Below are 18937 nucleotides of genomic sequence, written 5' to 3' on the forward strand. Positions count from 1 at the left end.
ACAGTTATATTTGATTAAGATTGGTTTTTTGGAATCTTTTTGTATTTTTTATTTCAATTCAAATTTTTACTTTTACGGTCATCCCGTAAAACCGAAATTGAAAATACAAACCGACGGACGGATTACCGAGGCCTGGGTTCGATTCCCAGTGATGGTCTTATTTTTCTGTTTTTTCTGTGCATCTATATTTCAGTTTGTATTTTCAGTTATGTTTGATATTTCTAGCAATCCTAATAATGTTGTAAATGAGGAAGTTTGTATTTGTGTGTGTTTGTGTACGTTTGTTGCTCCTTCATGCTACGGCTGGACGAATTTGGATAAAATTTTGACATTTGGAATAGGCTACTTTTTATACCAATATTACCACGGGACCGAGATAAAATCTTGAAATCTCATCCGCTGGGTAGAGTCGTGAAATTAGAGACTGTTGACTGTTGTTTATACATATATAACTCATTTTTAAATATCTTGTAATGAAGATTCATTTCTTTCATAAAAAAATGCTTTCTTTAAGTAAAATGAGCTAAGTAAAGGACTTAAGGCAGTTTACCTCCAGGGCCCATATTTTTTTCCACCCTATATACAGTGAAATTGTGATATTGTCATAATATATAATATTACTAGCTGTTGCCCGCGACTCCGTCCGCCTAGAAGTATGAAAAATAGTTTATATCCTATTCTCAGACCTACCGAATATACACAAAAAGTTTCATAAAAATCGGTCCAGCCGTTTCGAAGGCGTTTGGGCATAAACATTTTTTGACCCGAGAATTTTATATACTAGACTAGAGAATGTTTATTTTTCCAGTTCATATTTGTACCTACAGTGGAGGTCAAAGATATCTTAGTACCTTAGTACCTTGCCACTATACGAGTAGGTCTCCTGACAATTTTATAGAAAAGACCAAACAGTAGTTAAGTAACATAATAATATTTTGGAATCTGAAAACTGCACAGATCATAATCCAAATTATACTTACCTATTTATAAACATCAAAATTTTTTCCCTAGTTTTTCGGCAATTTTGCAAAACTTCTCAAGTTCATTCAGCGACCTTCATTTGACTTTGCTAATTTTCAATAAAGAAGACATCAACGCGTCCGATAACTTTGCAAAATAATTTTCTTCATAACTAAATCCGTATAGTTAAGTACTTTCAAATATAGTCACTGCCACTAAAAACTAGTATGTACTCATACCTACTTAAACTACTATAGTATTGGTGAACCAGTTCGAAATTATGTAGAGTTACGTAGAGTCAACCAATCTGATTTGCTCAGAAATATAGTAGAATCTACATTGTATAAATGTCACAGTGACTCCAGTTTTTTTTTATATATCCATGTTATGCATGACTCATATAGAAGCCGTAGAGCTACAAGCGACCAAGTGTAAACTACACCACAACAAAAAGTAACAAAGACAAATATTATTGTTGTGATGTGGCTGAGTGTGATAGGTAGGTTTCAGTTTGTTTCATTTTACAAATTCGTTCTTATTAGAAAAGTACGCAAAGACCCATGAAAGGAAAATAGTTTAGTTTTTCAAAATATGGCTTTGCCCATCGGAAGTATTGATGTGCAAGTTGCGGAAAGTTTCCAAAAAGTTGGAAGTTCTCGGAAATTTCTGGAGTTTTTCACAAGAAATATAGGAAATTTAAATTTAAGAAACGGAAAGTTTCAATCCCCATAGAAAAATGAGAGAGTTTCCGAAATTTTACTGTACGAAAATTCCACAATTTAGGAAAGTTTCTTTTGGCGTATCAGTCGGAAGACATTTAATAGTGTCCAGTGGGTTTTGCCGTTGTACAGTCAATCATTTTGATTCCTGGGCCACCACAGAACCTTGTCATTGTGTCATTTCACGTCATCAAGGCACTGCTATACACAAATCAAAATTATCTACTATGGTAAAGTTCTTTAGTGGCCTAAGTAAGCAAACTGGTTGACTGTACAGTAATAAAAATCTAAAACACGAAATATGAGAGGTAATGGTGGGTGAACAATGACCAAAATCGATTTGAGGGGCAAATAGATTAATGGCCTGTTTTACCACTCATTGTTAAATTTTATGTGACAAATCCTACTTCCTACTATCCTACTAAATATTATAAATGTAAAAGTTTGTGAAGATGTTGGATGTTTGTTGCTTAATCACGTCTAAACCGCTAAGCCGATTTGGATGAAATTCGGTATATAGATGGTTTAAGTCCCCAGGAAGGACATAGGATAGTTTTTATCCCGGAAAATTGCATAGTTCCCGCGTGATAGCGATAAACGAATAGTACGCAGGCAACGGCTAATATGTATATCTAGCAACGGACCAATAACTCCTTCTCATTATAAAAAAATACTAGCTGTTGCCCACGACTTCTTCCGCGTAGAATTCGTTTATCGCTATCCCGTGTAATATTGTAGTTTTCCGGGATAAAAACTATACTATGTCCTTCCTCAGAACTCAAACTATCTCTATGATTTGTATACTGAATTTCATCTACATCGCTTCAGCGGTTTAGACGTGAAAAGGTAACAAACAGACTTACAAACTTTCGCATTTATAATATTAGTGAGATAATGCCGTCTGTCTGTATTGTCCCAATAAACAGAGTCGGTATCAAATTTATCTGTCCCATAAAATTAATCAATGTCCTAATGACTGAGATCTCAATGCACTAAAGCTTGATACACACAGAGAGCGGTGGCGGGGCGGTGCGGCGCGGCGCGGAGGCGTTACCGGTTGTAATATTCAAGCTAACATGAAAGAAGGCACACAGAATACCGCGCGGGAAATAAACTGCAGGGCTACTACGAAACTCGAAACTCGAAGTTCGTGTCGTGCGGTCCCTTTGACACTTATACTATTTAATACGAGAGCGAGAGGGACGGTACGATATGAACTGCGAGTTTCGAGTTTCGTAGTAGCCCTGCTGGAAACAAGCGTAGCGCGGTATTCAGCTGGGCTACTACGAAACTCGAAACTCGCGAAATTCGTGTCGTACCCTCCCTCTCGCTCTCGCAATAAACAGTATGTGTCAGAGAGACCGCACGACACGAACTTCGTGTTTCGAGTTTCGTAGTAGCCCTGCTGCTGTGTGCCCTCTTTCACGTTAGCTCGAATAATACAACCGGCACCACTTCCGCGCCGCGCCGCATCGCTCCGCCTCCGGCGCCAGTGTGTTTCTAGCTTAAGGTACTGTCGCAACGTCGAGGCGATGGCCACGGGTGCCACCGGCGCGGGCGCAGAGGTCGTCATGAATATTCCACTTGCCTCAATACCCCTACTTACGCCCTTCGTCGTAACCATTAGAATGAGACGGCACGCTTCGCCGTTTAGAATTTCGGAAATCTTAAACTCTAAGTAAGGAATCATTACTCATGACATTGAAAATTATGTATGCTTGGCGGGTGGATAGTGGTTTTAATATTTCACTGTGCACAGCGGACTTATACAGCTTTCTCGATATTTTTTGAACGGGAGTCGTATGTACGATTTGTCACAAAAGCCCATGGAATAAAAATCTAATCGAATTATTAGATACAGTCAAACACAGATTAGGGGGTAATCGGTGCAGTCAAAGAAACAGAATCGCGTACCAGGGTGTACAGGGTGGTCTATGTGTTACAGGGATATTGACATCCCATTACATCGCCAAAGAAATCATGGTGAAATTCATTATGAAAAGGTTCCACCCTAGTTGACCCTAGGTACCTACCTACCTACACGAAACGAATCAGCTTCGACGTAATGTTTACGTGACGTTACGTGCTCTACCTTGATAATCTCGGTAAGTACTCTTGATATGACGCGTTTCATAATATGCCTAGGAATTTCATGATCTACCTAAACTGGCCAAATCATGAAATGGCGGCCGCGTTTCATTATATGCCTAAACGTCACTAGGCAAATCGTTAAACGGTGAGTTTTGAACGATTATGGCGGATGTCCCTTAGCCAATTCATGAAATGGCGCCATTTCACGATATGCCTAGGAATTTCGTGATCTGGCGGATTTTACGATCGGCCGCCGACATGTGTACGGAACAGCACATTCACTTCACAGAAAACGTAACAGCGACAAATAGGCGGGCGTTAAGTGCGTAAACTGCGATTTACGTTAAAATTTAATGTTTATACTTCTTTAGTAGCTGTTTTCTAGTCTGCCGAGAATCCGCTTATCGCTATCTTGCGGCAACTATGATTTACCGGAATAATCCAGGTTATTAAACTATGTACTTAGAGTGACGAACATTTAAACGCATTAACCTCGATATAATTGTGTGATTAAATCCAGCACATTAAAGTTATTTACCTTGACTATTGAACTCAACATTTTATTACTATGTTTACAGCCACGATGTTACATACATTTAAATATAAAAATAAATGTTTAAGATTTATGTTCAAACAAAACCAAATTTAACAAAACTTAAATAATATGTACAAAGTTTGATGGAGTTGAAAGTTGCACAGTATTTTTCAGTGAAAAATATGAACGCATTTTTATTCAAGTACAACCGAAATCAGAACGCAGCCAGTTATTAACCCTTAAATTGGCACTGTGCATCACCGTGTACGTTAGTTAATAAAAATCCTACCATCAATATATATATTTTTTGAAACTTTTATGACTAAAAACTACTAAATAATTTTATGATGAATGGTTGAAAAAATATGAGACATGGCAATAATTTCAAATTAACGTCAGTGTCAAAAATAAGTTCAACGCGGCGTCGCATTTTAGTACCTAGGGAAAGTTTTATTAAAAAATTTCAACTTTTTTCTATGCAAGTTATGCTTATTATGTTTTGTGTTTTATGAGAAAATGCTAAAGTATACGAACAATTGGTTCTTCTGTGTACATTCAGCATGATAACAACGATAATCACTGTTAAATTAGAATGTACACCACGGTTACCGTCGCCAAGTTTGTGAAGAAGTACTTACATTCAACTACGGTAACCACCATGTACGTTGCCAACTACTAGGTGTATTAACTTCGGTAACCACGGGGTACATTACCAAGTTCCCTGTACATTTTTTTGATTTCAAATTAACGATTTTACGTCCCCTTGTTTATTTTAAATATTTTTAAACAGTATGCTTTTCTTTCTTTGTCTGCAGTGCTTAACATAAAGTCGACCGCATAAGATTTTAGCTTTAATTCCCGTAGAAAATGCATGTTATGATTGTGGCTCTAATCCGGACGAGGAAATTAAACCGCACGCACCGCCACAATTCGATTCTGATGATAGCTCTGATGCACCTTCTCTAAACTCTTCTTTGGAACGTTTAAATTTGCTATACTGCTTATTGGATGAGCATGAGGTTGATAAATATATATGTATATCCAAAACCGATTGAATTTTGAAAGCATGCACGATGCTTCTTTCACCCATTAGAGAAAAAGTTCTGCCCTGGCCATCCACAGTTAATTATTATGATGCTTTGCCCACATTAAACTCTATGCAATCCATAGCCACGCCATCTACACTTGAGCGCGTTTCGAACTCAACCAGAGCTCATCTTCAGAGCAACTCATATATGCCCCTTTTTTCGCTGTTGGAAAAACGAAAACACGAAATTGCTTTCGACAGTTCCACACTATATTTGATTTGGATAGGTACGAGTATTTAACTAAATGTAAACAAACTTCAGTTGCTAGATTTGTCACATTCAAGGATTTAAACATTTTACTTGTCTATCATTGTAATACTAACTAGACTAGTGTATTTCAATACAGATAGTATGTTTAGATAGTTTAATGGGGAAATTTCAATATTTAAGACACCAATTGACGGTGTTTTGTTTACATTTAGTTAAAATACTTATACCAAATATACCAAAACCAAGTATAAATGATGTTTTTTTTAATAATTTAGGTTTTTTTTATATAAAAGTGTACTGCCTGATTGGCAGCGGTAACCAGCGTGTACACAAAATAATGTTACTTTGTTCTTATAGAATTGGCAACGTGCATGGTGATGTACATAGATTTTCTGAAAAACCAATAATGCTAGATTTTTTTTTTCATTTTTCTGTAGACCCTAAGATGGTATTAAATAAAGGTATGATACTGTATCACTTGTTTTTGTATTTTTTTACTCTTGCCAATTTAAGGGTTAATGTTGCCGTTTCAATAAAATATTTTGACTATTTTAGCGTTATAATGTTATAATAGTAAAATTCTGTTTTTATTTAATTTTGTTTTGTAATATAGGTTGGTTTTTTAGAAAAATATGGCTCTGCCCATTGGATTTTGCCGTTGTACGGTAAAAAAAAATCTATAAAACGAAATATGAGAGGTAATGGTGGATGAACGATGACAGCGCGAATCCGTTTTGTAATACAACAATAACTGAAGACAACCTGTCGTGATAAAGCTGACATTTAAAATCTCTTTTTTTTAAGTTTTTAATGTAAAGTAATGTTAGACGTTTGCAATGATACTGGCAGCATTATTTTCATGGCGTCGCGTCAAACCAAACAAATCGAATGGCGAAACGTCAAATTTTATTTTATTGTATTACAGTAAAGATTTTAAGGCAATTTAGCTAGAAGATTAAGTGAAAAAGCAGTTATAAGAGTAACATAACTTTACAATTAAGTGTTCTAAGGATCCTTTCTACAAATCTCGCTATACCATAAGGATAAAGTACTTATTTACAGCGGATGTATAATGTGGTCAAGTTTTTGACGTGATCTAAGTCATCTAAGTGGTCGTAAAGTATGGCACAGCGGTTTCCTCCGGGTGGGCCGGGGCCTGGTGGGCCAGGAGGGCCTGGAGGCCCAGGGGGACCAGGTCCTGGCCCCGGTCCGGGCCCAGGTGGCCCGCCGGGAGCTGCACTACCGCCGCAGCCACGGTACGCCGGCCCTGCTCCTCCTCCTAATTCGATGCCTCCGAGGCCTTATCCAGGACCTAGTTTCCCGGTAAGTTATCATACTTAACATTTTTATTCTTTGAATCTAATCGAGTTTGTGTTACATCTTGTATTTTGGTCCTAATGTAATGTCACTACAGCAAAATAACTGTGTTATTCTGTAATTTTACAAACATATGAACATAAATCATAAATTTTAGCATACTAAGTAGAAACCAATTATCCTGTTTTCAACAGACTTCAAAAAAGGTGGTTATCAATATGGCTGTTTTTTTTATGTTTGTTACCTCCAAACTCTTGTCATTTATGAACCGATTTGTTTTTTTTTATAACAAAAAACGAACCAAATACAAAAAACCATGAAAGTAGTTTTCTACCTGTCTGAAGTTGGTCGGTGCCTCAGCACGAGCCAGCAGAAGTGATTATAGCCCAATATAAAGTGCGTAGGTGAGGTAGATGACTATAGGTCCACTCCTGTTGGCTCGTGCTGAGGCACCAACTGACTTCAGACAGGTAGAAAATTATTTTTTATAGTCGGTTAAATTTTTTGTTTAAATTAAATTATATTATTATTTTTTTTGTTTAATTCAATCTCCTTGCCCAATAGATTAATGAATTGTATATAAAGCTTAGTTTAAAAATGAAAGGAACAAAACTCAAAACTGCTTTTTCTTTGTGTGGCCATGTAATTATTGTGTTTTCCAGACATGTTTTTATAACAGACTCATCTAAAACATGTTCAAATACAATCAATTTCACCATCTCTTTAAATCACAGAACTAATATTAACCTCTTACCACCCAGCATCCATTATATAGGAGTCCTATAATAGGACTTTTTGCAATTTGCAATCAAACTTTCTCATAAGTGACATTAAGTTTCATGTTCATAAAACAAAAAAATAGTCTTGGACGGCAGGAGGTTATGAGAATAGTTTTTTGGAGGACCACAATCTCTGCAAATATCTTAATTTTTTAAAGCAGCTAACCAATGTCCTGGACGCATGCATGAAAATATTTTTTTGTTAATAGTGATTCACCATCTTACATAGGGTACTTAAACAATATGAACCAAAAATTAATTTGCCACAAGACAGTTAACTTCTGCACAGACTTAGTGGCGAAAATATTTTTTTAGCTTACAATGGCATTTCTATCTTATTATTAGTGTTGTGCAATTTACAGATTTGTAATAATTTGTGAAAAGAACCATGAGGAGTTAATTCTTTTGTGATCTGCTAAACAAAGATTTGTATATCTTACAGCAACGCAGTGGGTTCACACCTCCACCGGTGTCAGCCGGCGGGCCGGGGCCGGGCGCGCGGCCCCCGCGCCGTACGGTGCGGGCCCGCCGCCCGGCGCGCTGCGACCCGCCGCGCCGCCGCCGGGGCCCAAACGGCCGCCTGACAACCGCAGCCCTTTGCCGCCACAGCATAAGCCGCCCAACATGTACAACAAGTAAGTGAGAACTACAGAGCCCCCATAGTCGTGTCCCTGACATGCAAGATTTCCGTGGACCGAGAATGTGACAGTTGAAATTTTGTAAAATGATATTTAGTTTCACCCGTGCAATAAAATCTTAAAGTTACATTTGACCCACTTGTAATGGTTGAGATTTGGTATATTATTATGGTTGAAGTGGGTGAAAATCAAACGTACAAGATTTTATCTGGTCTAATCAGATATTAACCTCGTAAGGCCCAACAGCCTAAATTTACGACATACGTTGAAGCTTGACAATTTCACTAATTAACATTAAGTTTGAAATTCTATTGATCAAAATTTGACGTGTATCAGGTGCACAAAAGCCTCGAAAAAAAATTACATGGGTCTTACGAGGTTAAATCAAATAGTTTGTAAATAATATGTGCATCGAGATTTTGCAATGATGCTTTGTGTTGTAATTGTAATATTCTTCATTATATTACTTCAAACATGAAACAAATAGCAGCTAAATTTGACATTGAGATTTTACTACAAAGACCTTTAGAACTCAAATTATACTGCTCATGTATATAGTGGTCTGCTCTGGTATTTTGTTGCATAAACAAATGTTAACAATTTTCATTCTAAAAAGTGTGACAAGTGTATTCTAAAAATTCTAAAATTGACCTAGTTTATGGGTGAACCCTATTTAAGTACTGAAGTACCAAAACCGCATAAGATGCAGATGATGTTGGATGGCGAGCAACCTCATGTGGAAACCATGTATATGTAAATTATTGCAGCGAGTACTCCGCCGGCGGCAAGCGTAAAAAGCGTCTGGCAGACAAAATCTTGCCACAAAAGGTCCGGGACCTGGTACCAGAGTCACAGGCCTACATGGATCTTTTGGCGTTCGAGCGTAAACTTGACGCCACCATCCTCCGCAAAAGGCTCGACATACAGGAAGCTCTTAAACGCCCTATGAAGCAGAAACGCAAGCTTCGCATCTTCATCTCCAATACTTTCTACCCTGGTAAGTAACCTTTACTTTATATGACCTTTTTCATTGATTGAATCATGCGTTACTTTGCAGCAAAGTTTTTTCATGCATACTCACTCATATCCCTGAACTAAAGCTAATTATCATGCTACCAGTTCCGGAGTGAGTGGTGAGATCTCTATTGTGGACTATACAAGGGGGTTTTAAAATTAATCCCAATATTAATCACAGATTTAAGTAGCAAGTTAATTAGTTTCAGTTGCCTTTGTTTGAGAACCTTTTTACTTGAATTTTGTTTCGTTGTTTGCTTTTTAACTTTGTTGTAGGGCATTAGTTCCCATGCTTTTAAACAGTGATTGTCTTTATATTAAGTTTTGTCTTGTAATTCAATCTATGGTAACTAATATGACCTGTTTTACCACCAGTCTTAGATAAGTTTCTAACATTTTATGTGACAAATACCTGTAACATTGTCTCTGTTAAATCGAGCAAAGTATAAACTGAGATAGTAACATACATTTAATACAAAGAACTTACTAGAAAAGAAAGTGGTGTAAAAGACCTTTAATTAAATTATTTGGGATCCTTTTGACTGCCATAATTTTTATAAGTCATAATGTAATGTTTGTCATAATTACATCCTGTAGAACTCTATGGGTTAGGTTAGGTTTGTTTAAGAGAAAAAAAAGGAGTTATCGTCGTTGCTACTGCAATACCGCTTAACTAGCATTTTCCATAAGGTACAATTTTCATTGTCAGAACAGTACAATGTTAATACTGTTCTGACAGTCAAAATTATACCTTATGGAAAAAGCTAGTTACGCGGTATTGCAGTAGCAACGACATTATATCAAACATTACATTGTGACTAACAATTCAACCAGTCGATATGGACCCAAATTGTTTGTTATATCCAAGTTATATGTATAGTCATGTTACGACTGTTTTATGTTACATCCATGTACCACAATTTTTGGACGCTGCTGTCCTACAGCATAGTATTCCTTTAAATACCCATTGATTTTATTCATGCCTATTCATTCTTTGTCTGTCTTTTTCACAACAGTCCAGGATGGAGGTTCGTTTTAAACTTTGATACTGTTAACTTTCAAGAGACCATCTGTCTACTTTTCTCCCTATCGTAATTAACTTCATACATCTTTGACATTATTTCTTAGTTTTTTCCTGTTTTTAAATCTTATCCAAACACAAATATCAGATTTGGTTATAGAATAGGGTAGATGACACTATAAAACAATAATTCCAAGGCGCAAGACCAGATAAATCATCAATTAACTGCAAATTTGATGTGTGATTCTTTAAAATAAATAAATACTCGATTGACTTGGCAAGTAAATGACGTCATAACTAGCTATTGCCGTACTAAATCTATGAAGGAATTGTGTTCCGGCAACTCATGAAAAGTGCGTCGGTTGATTCATGGTGTCATCATCCCTGAAATTCCTGAAAGCAGTTTATTCTTTGACAATGGAGTTGTGAAAATTTTTGGGGCAAAATGTTCTAATAAGGTCTTGCTGGGTTACAGGGCAAGGTGACAACGCTGTGGCTTCGTGGGAACTTCGTGTGGAAGGCCGTTTGCTTGATGATGCCAAGGGTGATCCTGGAAAGGTCCCTGCGGTAAGATTTCACATGTAAAAAATATCTATTTTCAACTTTTGTTGCTAAGAAGAGTATCGAGCTATACAATAATTATCTATCACCTAAAAGTAGAGTTAATAAAACAGAGGTAGTTAGTCTGTGCGCGCGGTAGTATACCGTGCGAGCCAATGTTCGATAGTTTGCCATGCAAAGTCGACACGCAGCTTTATGGTATTCTGTATGTATGTATGTATAGTCGGTTCCCTAACTTATGTATGCACGTTTATATGTAAACGACCAGATGGCCTATTGGTTAGAGAACCTGACTACGAAGCTTGAGATCCCGGGTTCGATTCCCGTGTCGGGGCATATATTTGTATGAAAAATACGAATGTTTGTTCTCGGGTCTTGGGTGTTTAATATGTATTTAAGTATGTATCTATATCTATATAATTATATTTATCCGTTGCTTAGTACCCATAACACAAGCTTTGCTAAGCTTACTTTGGGACTAGGTCAATTGGTGTGAATTGTCCCGTGATATTTATTATTATGATCTTTATTTTTCTTTCATTCTTAGGTTTAGGTTTTTATAATAGCTCTAAAAAGTAAAATACAGAAAAGTACATACAAAATAAAAATATTATAAAAACCTAACCTAGTTTGCCGCCGGTAACGGGGTAGGGCCCAAGCTACCGGTGGTCAGGGCCGCAGAGTAAGGAACCTCCGGACGATGCGTGCCGTGTCCAGAAGTACCGCCTTCTGTATCTGGCCCTTGATCCAGCCATCTAGAGTCTCTTATTATTATTATTATTATTTTATTTATGTATCACACTAAATGTCGCGTGAGATTTGATTGAAGATGGTTTGCTGCTCTGTATATTTTGGAACAATGCAGTGGGTGCATTGATTGTACAGCTATGAATTTTCCATAGAGCCAGCCCAGCACCAACTTTATCTCTTGCAGGTGAAACGCAAGTTCTCTTCGTTCTTCAAGTCTCTGGTGATTGAGTTGGACAAGGAGCTGTACGGGCCTGACAACCATCTGGTGGAGTGGCACCGCACGCTCACTACGCAGGAAACTGACGGCTTCCAGGTACTCACAATAGTATTCGCTAACTCTTCACCAGTGGCGTAGCTACCGGAGGGCTAGACGGGGCAGTGCCCAGGGGCCACCGAGATCAGGGGGCCCCTCGGACTCTAAATTACATACTATTCATGACAAATCTGGAGTACGTCGAATTTGGAACACGTCGAATAGGGAACAAACGGTTTTAAATAGTTTAGTTCGAGCCCTAGTTTATTTTTTGCCACAGGGCCTTTGTTTACCTAGCTACGCCACTGCTCTTAACCGCCATTTTTAGAGTAGTAGTGCTTACTTACAGAAAGCGCGCGAGTTGAATGCAGAGATGCAATATATACCGACCTTATTAGAATTAATGATGACGAATTTATCGACATACAGAAGGTATGACGATAAATTTAAAACAAACTTTATTTTAATTTTCACATTATAATATTATTTTTTTAACTTTCGCGCTTTAAACACATAATCATGTATATAAACAGGACTTAGCACTTAACCTTTTATTTGTTTCATCCATCGTGGTTGCAACGTGACTCAACACGATGGATTGTAACTCGATTAAACCGTCAACAAAAAAACAGGAAACAAAGAACGAGAACTAAGATGGACATGGATCAGTCATCACATTAAAACCAAAAAGTAATACAGGGTGCAATATGAGTTTTAACGCCATCGATATGTACGAAAGCTATCAAGGACAGCACTACACTAAGGGGCTGTTTCACCATCCATTCATCATCCCAGCCTATATACGTTCCACTGCTGGGCACAGGCCTCCTCTCAGAACAAGAGGGCTTGGGCCATAGTTCCCACGCGGGCCCAGTGCGGATTGGGAACTTCACACGCACCATTATGACCTCAAAGTTGAAAATTGACTGAAGGCACGCCCATCTGTCAAGTGTTAACTCGCAAGTAATCGTACTGTAACGGTGCTTAGTCAACAAACGAAGTGTACCAAAAATAAAAAGACACATATTTTTAACCATGTTTTGTTCATGTCTTTTCTTACCTACACCTCCGTCTTCATAACCAGGTGAAGCGTCCCGGCTACAAGAACGTCCGCTGCACCATCCTGCTTCTGCTGGACTACCAGCCTCTCCAGTTCAAGCTGGACGGTCGGCTGGCGCGGCTGCTGGGCGTTCACACTCAGACGCGGCCCGTCATCGTCAACGCGCTGTGGCAGTACGTCAAGACTCATCGGCTGCAGGTGTGTGTGTGTGTGTGTGTGTGTCCAAAGGGTATAGTCCAACGCAGTCAGGAAACATTTCACGTTTTATTTAGTACATATTAATGGCTAGGCCTGTGGCTTATTCCCAAACCCCACCTCGGTGCGCGAGTCTGACTGGCACTACCGGTTATTTTGAAAAATTATAGATTTCATTGAGCCCACATACTGCTTACGCGCTCCCAATGCAATTTGAAACTTAGGAGTCGTGATTTATGATAGTTAAGACAGATGGCGCCACACGCTACTATTGGCGTAAGCAAGCGATCAAAATTTTCGGCTAGGTTGGTCGCGAGTCCCGTTGTGCATTTAGTAGCACACTTGGCGCGTGCAGCCAGCAGATGTGGGTTCGAATTCCGTCGGAAGAACACATGAAAAACTTTATCGTTTAATTAAAAAAACAAAACCTGAAATGACGAAAATTATTTATTTCAAGCGAAATAAAGTTATTTGTATTTGTATTTGACGTTCTGCATCAATCAAATAATTTATTTGCAAAAATACTGTTAATTAAATATCGGTAAATCATTTATGTTGTACAGCGTATTCACCCCTTGGGAGGATAGATTGTACTTCAATAATACATTTCACTGATAATTGCAACCTTAGAGCTCCTTTACTTATACTTAGTTTGGATGGTATTTAACTAAATGTAAACAAATTTTAGCTGCTAGATTTGGTACATTCAAGGATTTTAAACATTTTACATAACTATCATTGTAATACAAACTAGACTGGTGTATTTTAGTACCTACAGAAATGTAAATGTTTAGATAGTTTTATAGGGGAATTTCAATATTTAAGACACCGTTTGACGTTGTTTTGTTTACATTTAGTTAAATACTTATCCAAACCGAGTATAGTGCTTCTCTGGTACCCACGTGCGTTGTTCCAGGATCCACATGAGCGCGAATGGGTCGTGTGCGACAAATATCTCGAGCAGATATTTGGCTGCGCGCGCATGAAGCTCGCCGAAGTGCCGGGGAGGCTCGCGGCGTTGCTGCACGCGCCCGATCCCATCGTCATTAACCATGTCATCGGCGTAGAAGCACCGCATGACGCAAAGCAAACCGCTTGCTATGACATCGATGTAGAGGTAAGACTAGTTAACATGGCCTACCGATTCCTACACGCTATATTTAATACAAAAAAACAGCAATAGATGGCACTACTATTAACATTTGTAAATTATAAAATGTGAATAAGCCGAATTAAGTAGAAATATTAAGATTAAAATAAAGACTAGCATATTTTGTAAACACAACTTCACATCAACCTTAATTCAACTCCTTAATTTTAAGATAAGAAACACCATAAAAATAATAAATTGAGAATACGAAAGTATAGGCTACATGTGGCTACATTTCAGCTATGAGGCTTTCGTAGTGTTTTGCAATTGTGACGCTAGATGGCGAATAACCGGAATGCCCTTGCTGGGCTTGCCCCGCGCTTGCTCACATTCGTCGAAACTATTTGAGAGAAACATGCCATTCTCTTCTAATGACGTAAATAAGACAGAGACATCATGCGTATCTCTAGTCGTCTAGGCTCAGTTGGTGAGCTTGTTGGTTGTTGTCAGTGTACCGTATCCTTAGTGTCTCACTAGATGGCAATACGTATCGTGTTATTTGTGTTCTCACTGGTGCCATCTATTGGAAATCGAAGGAAAGAAAAATAGCCAGTTGAATAGCCAGTATTAGGGTGATACCATTTGCTTGTACTAGGTGGTGTCTCTGTTATATATGTACTCTGTGCTAGTTAAAGACTAAAACGGCCTGGCCACGACTTTGGTCTTAGCGGTGAGCGGGGCGGCGGGCGGCGCGGCGAGGGAGAGCGGAGCGGCGAGCATGCCACGTACTTCGCAGTAGCTTCGGCGGTATCGAGCCGAAGGGACGTACTTAAATTAAAATGGCGTTATCGAAAATTGTTCTTCAGTGCCTCGAAAGGAGCTCATATTTCAGGCAGGACATTTTGAATATCAGAGGAGTGCATGAACTAAACAAAAAAAATACAGCCGAATTGATAACCTCTTGAAGTCGGTTAAAAAGTTAAGTCTTTTGATCACATGCCTCAACTTATGCTGAGGATGTTTCGACAGCCATATGGCGGGCCTATTTAAAATTTCGGTGATAAATAGTTCTGTATCCATTTTGTCGCGCGCGAATCGTCTAAAAAATGTTGTTCCTTGTTTTACCGCCCGATGCGTCCCGCGAATAACGCCGTTCGCGCCGCTCTGAGTCGTGGCATGCCTCCATAGCCCGTATCGTTGTTCCCCCCGCGCGCCGGCCCGCGCCGCGCTGCCACTTTTGATTTGTTTCGGCCGCTCGCCGCTCACCGCTGCCGCTGCCGCAAGTCGCGTGAGTTCGTGGCCAGGCCGTAAGCTAAGCTTAGCTGCTATAAACTAATGAAAAACTACTTTACAAACAATTACATTGCTTTGAGGATGAGCTCTGATTGAGTTCGAAACGGTTAATGCAGTGTGGTGGTGGTGGTGATAGTCGGGTTTGTGTGATTGGTTTTGTTTATTCATATGGACCTCCGTAAAGTAACGCCTGATTTCATAAATTACCAACTTTTGCTGCTGTAGTTTGATAAGCGATTCCTGGATCAAGAGAGTGGCGAAAAATACGTAACAGGGGGCACCCACTTGCGTGCAAACATTCGGGCGTTTTACAAATGTTTGCACAGCAACATACATGGGAATCGGACCCATAGACTCGCGTACGGCGACGGCCTGCATAATTCATAAGTTTGTGGTTCGTGTGCTTTAGATGACATCGTTTAAAAATATCCTACAATATTATTGGTTCACATGTAGGAGCGAATATGAATACCCAGCTTTCCATTTATCATAGCTTAACTTTGTGTTTTTTTAGGTTGATGATACACTGAAGACACAGATGAACAATTTCTTGCTGAGCACCGCCAATCAACAGGAGATCCAAGGATTGGACTCCAAGATACACGAGACGGTAATTTTTATCCATTGATTCATTAGGCACTAGTCTTTACCTGCAACTTCGCTCGATACCATTAAGTCTGTGTAGTATAGAACTTATTTGATATTTGAATTGGAATTCCGGGATTTCGCAAAATTCTGGAATGAATTTCCAAAAATTACAACATGATCTTCATTATTTTGCACAAAAAACATGTGCCAAATTGCGTGTTTGTGAATTCCATGCAGTCAGTTCTGTAGTGTCAAAATATATAGAACTTGAGAAAAAAGCCGTGCATGATGATGTATGGAACTGACAAGCATAATGGTTCAATGTAGATTTTTTTTCCTGCAAGTGACCATGTTTTATAATTTTTTTAATCAAAATGGGTTTTTACATCTTTTTGTGCACGAAATGTATTCAGATCTTACAAAGCTTACTTGAGTGGAACCCTATATACCTGTAATATATGTTTAGGTAATACCTGTGTATATGTTTAGGTGGACACAATAAACCAGTTGAAGACGCATCGGGAATTCTTCCTCTCCTTCAGCAAGGACCCGCAACAGTTCGTGCACAAGTGGCTTGTGTCGCAGTCACGCGACCTAAAGGTGACAATTTGACATTTATTGGAATTTGATTTTGAGGTTCCGTACCTAATCGGGGTATCATTGATCTCAGGCAATACGTACAGTCACCTACATTAATATGTGCCACAGTGGAGCGTGCAAAAATATCTGACACGTCTTACAGGCCCTAGAAATAGAGTCGTATCAGATATTTATACACGCTTTGTTGTGTCAGATATTGGTCCTGGTGACTACATTGAGCGCATTTGACACATACTTTATAACTGTTCTTTAAGGTTTTTTTAATTATTTTACAAATAATGGCGGTACCTTCACATAATAATAATATCGTGAACGGGTTTGTAATTAGCTGTGTTCCCACCAATATTTAATCTTAACAATGTTACTTTTATTTTTGGATCATTCAATGATTTATCGAGGGTTATGTTATTGTTATATCTCACTGCAATGGATGCAAACGGAAAAAAATCATGCAAACGGATGACCTGGTTAAAGCTGCGGGCTCACTGTGAATGCAAGCCGCTTCCAACCGAAGCAACTAAACTGGATTTCTATGGGAGTCTGTGTCAAACAGTGGACGTCCTACGGCTTATGATGAGGATGTGAATGTGATGCCGTTTCTGTTCGTTCGGACAAAACAAATTATAATGCTAATGAGATTTTTATTGCCACAGACAATGAACGGCGGCGGCGGCAATCCCGAAGAGGAGCGTCGCGCCGAATTCTACGCGCAGTCGTGGAGCAGCGAAGGCGTGTCGCGATACCTCGCGACCAGACTCTCGCAGCGGCGCGCGGCGCTCGACGCCGCGTTGCATGCGCCCGCGCCGCATCTACAGAGGCTGTAGCATGCCACACGACTCAAACTAATGACCTCACCAACCACGTAATAGAAGCGAGAGATGAGAAAGGTGTAGTGGATCGTTATTCAAGCGTTTGTTCCGTATGATTTTGGTGGGCACATTTTGGGTTTGACTGTTACAGTTTCCAGGTTATCCACTGAAGTACAGAAAGTCTAAGGAATTATCGAAAATGTCATCAAATTCTAGAGCCCAAAAATAATGAAATACTATCGAAAATGAGGCGGTTGCAACGCTCGGAAATACACGCTGCAACTATAGGCAAATTCCAATGCTCATGTTTTACAAAGATTCTGTGTACAGTCCACCTGCATTAATAAACTACCACAGGCAGAGCGTGTAAAAATATCTGACACGTCCTACTCCTACCGGCCTTAGAAATAATCGTTTCAGATATTTATGCAGGCTTTCTTGTGTCAGATATCGGTGCTGGTGACTGTAACCTCCGGTGTATCGTATTTGGCATGGCGCTAAAAAGTAGAATGAAAGAGTGTCAAGCTATACTATAATGTGTACAAGAATTATTGCTGCACTGCGCCAGTCTAATTTTATATCTTTCTTTAGGATTCCACCCTTTACCATACTAGGACCTTACATGCAAAATTATATTCTGTGTTTGAATTTCTATGGGTTACCGTTGCAGCCAAATACTGGTTCTAATTATGTTGCCAGTCCAGAAGTTATTTCTTTTTTGTATAGAAGCTATGACCAATAAGTAGTATTCTCATGGGCAGCGGAGATCATTTGCTATCGGATGACCCTCTTGCTCGTTTTCCTCCCTCTCATAATAAAATAATAATAATCGAAATGTATAAATATGAATGCACATTTGAGCAATTCCGCCAATTTTTTCTCTTTTTTTTCTATTTCGTGGCACTAACAACGCCGTTTAACAAACGAATTCGTCTGCTTACTGTGGATGGCAGAAACTTGCGTTTGTGACGCGACGGCTACGTTGATGATATGGTAGGTACGTTTAGTGGCTTCAAAATTGGGCAAGAATTACCCTCGCATTGTGCAGCGAACTTTTTAATGCGTCTGGAATATATGAAATTGAAAAATTCAATGACAAAATTAAAATACTGGTGATCTCAGTCTGGTTTTACTTTCTATAACACGAGTTGTGTAGTCAACTCTTTTCGGTTATCTAAAAATCTATACTCCGTTGACACAGCAGTGTGTATTATGTATTTTAATTTCCAACTTCGTAAGTATTAAGTCTGTATCATGATCAATGGGTTCGGGTGTGTATGTCGATAAATCGAATAAAACATTTTGTAATCATGCGTAACTGTTTTATTTTCTAATGTTCCTTGAAGCTAACCTAACCACAGTTCGT

The 18937-nt window shown here is 38.8% G+C and overlaps 1 protein-coding gene across 1 annotated transcript; it reads left to right on the forward strand.

Moving 5' to 3' along the window:
* The first annotated feature begins 6448 nt into the window (after nucleotides 1–6448).
* Bap60 (Brahma-associated protein 60) lies at nucleotides 6449–18884 on the forward strand. Its single transcript, XM_074087551.1, is given in 11 exon segments — nucleotides 6449–6926; nucleotides 8142–8205; nucleotides 8208–8334; nucleotides 9105–9334; nucleotides 10848–10939; nucleotides 11868–11996; nucleotides 13021–13194; nucleotides 14108–14308; nucleotides 16089–16184; nucleotides 16652–16762; nucleotides 17416–18884. Coding segments are annotated over 11 exon segments (1596 nt in total). The 5' UTR covers nucleotides 6449–6725; the 3' UTR covers nucleotides 17587–18884.
* Nucleotides 18885–18937: the final 53 nt, after the last annotated feature.

This window comes from Choristoneura fumiferana, chromosome 5, assembly GCF_025370935.1.
Source record: "Choristoneura fumiferana chromosome 5, NRCan_CFum_1, whole genome shotgun sequence".
Taxonomy (NCBI): domain Eukaryota; kingdom Metazoa; phylum Arthropoda; class Insecta; order Lepidoptera; family Tortricidae; genus Choristoneura; species Choristoneura fumiferana.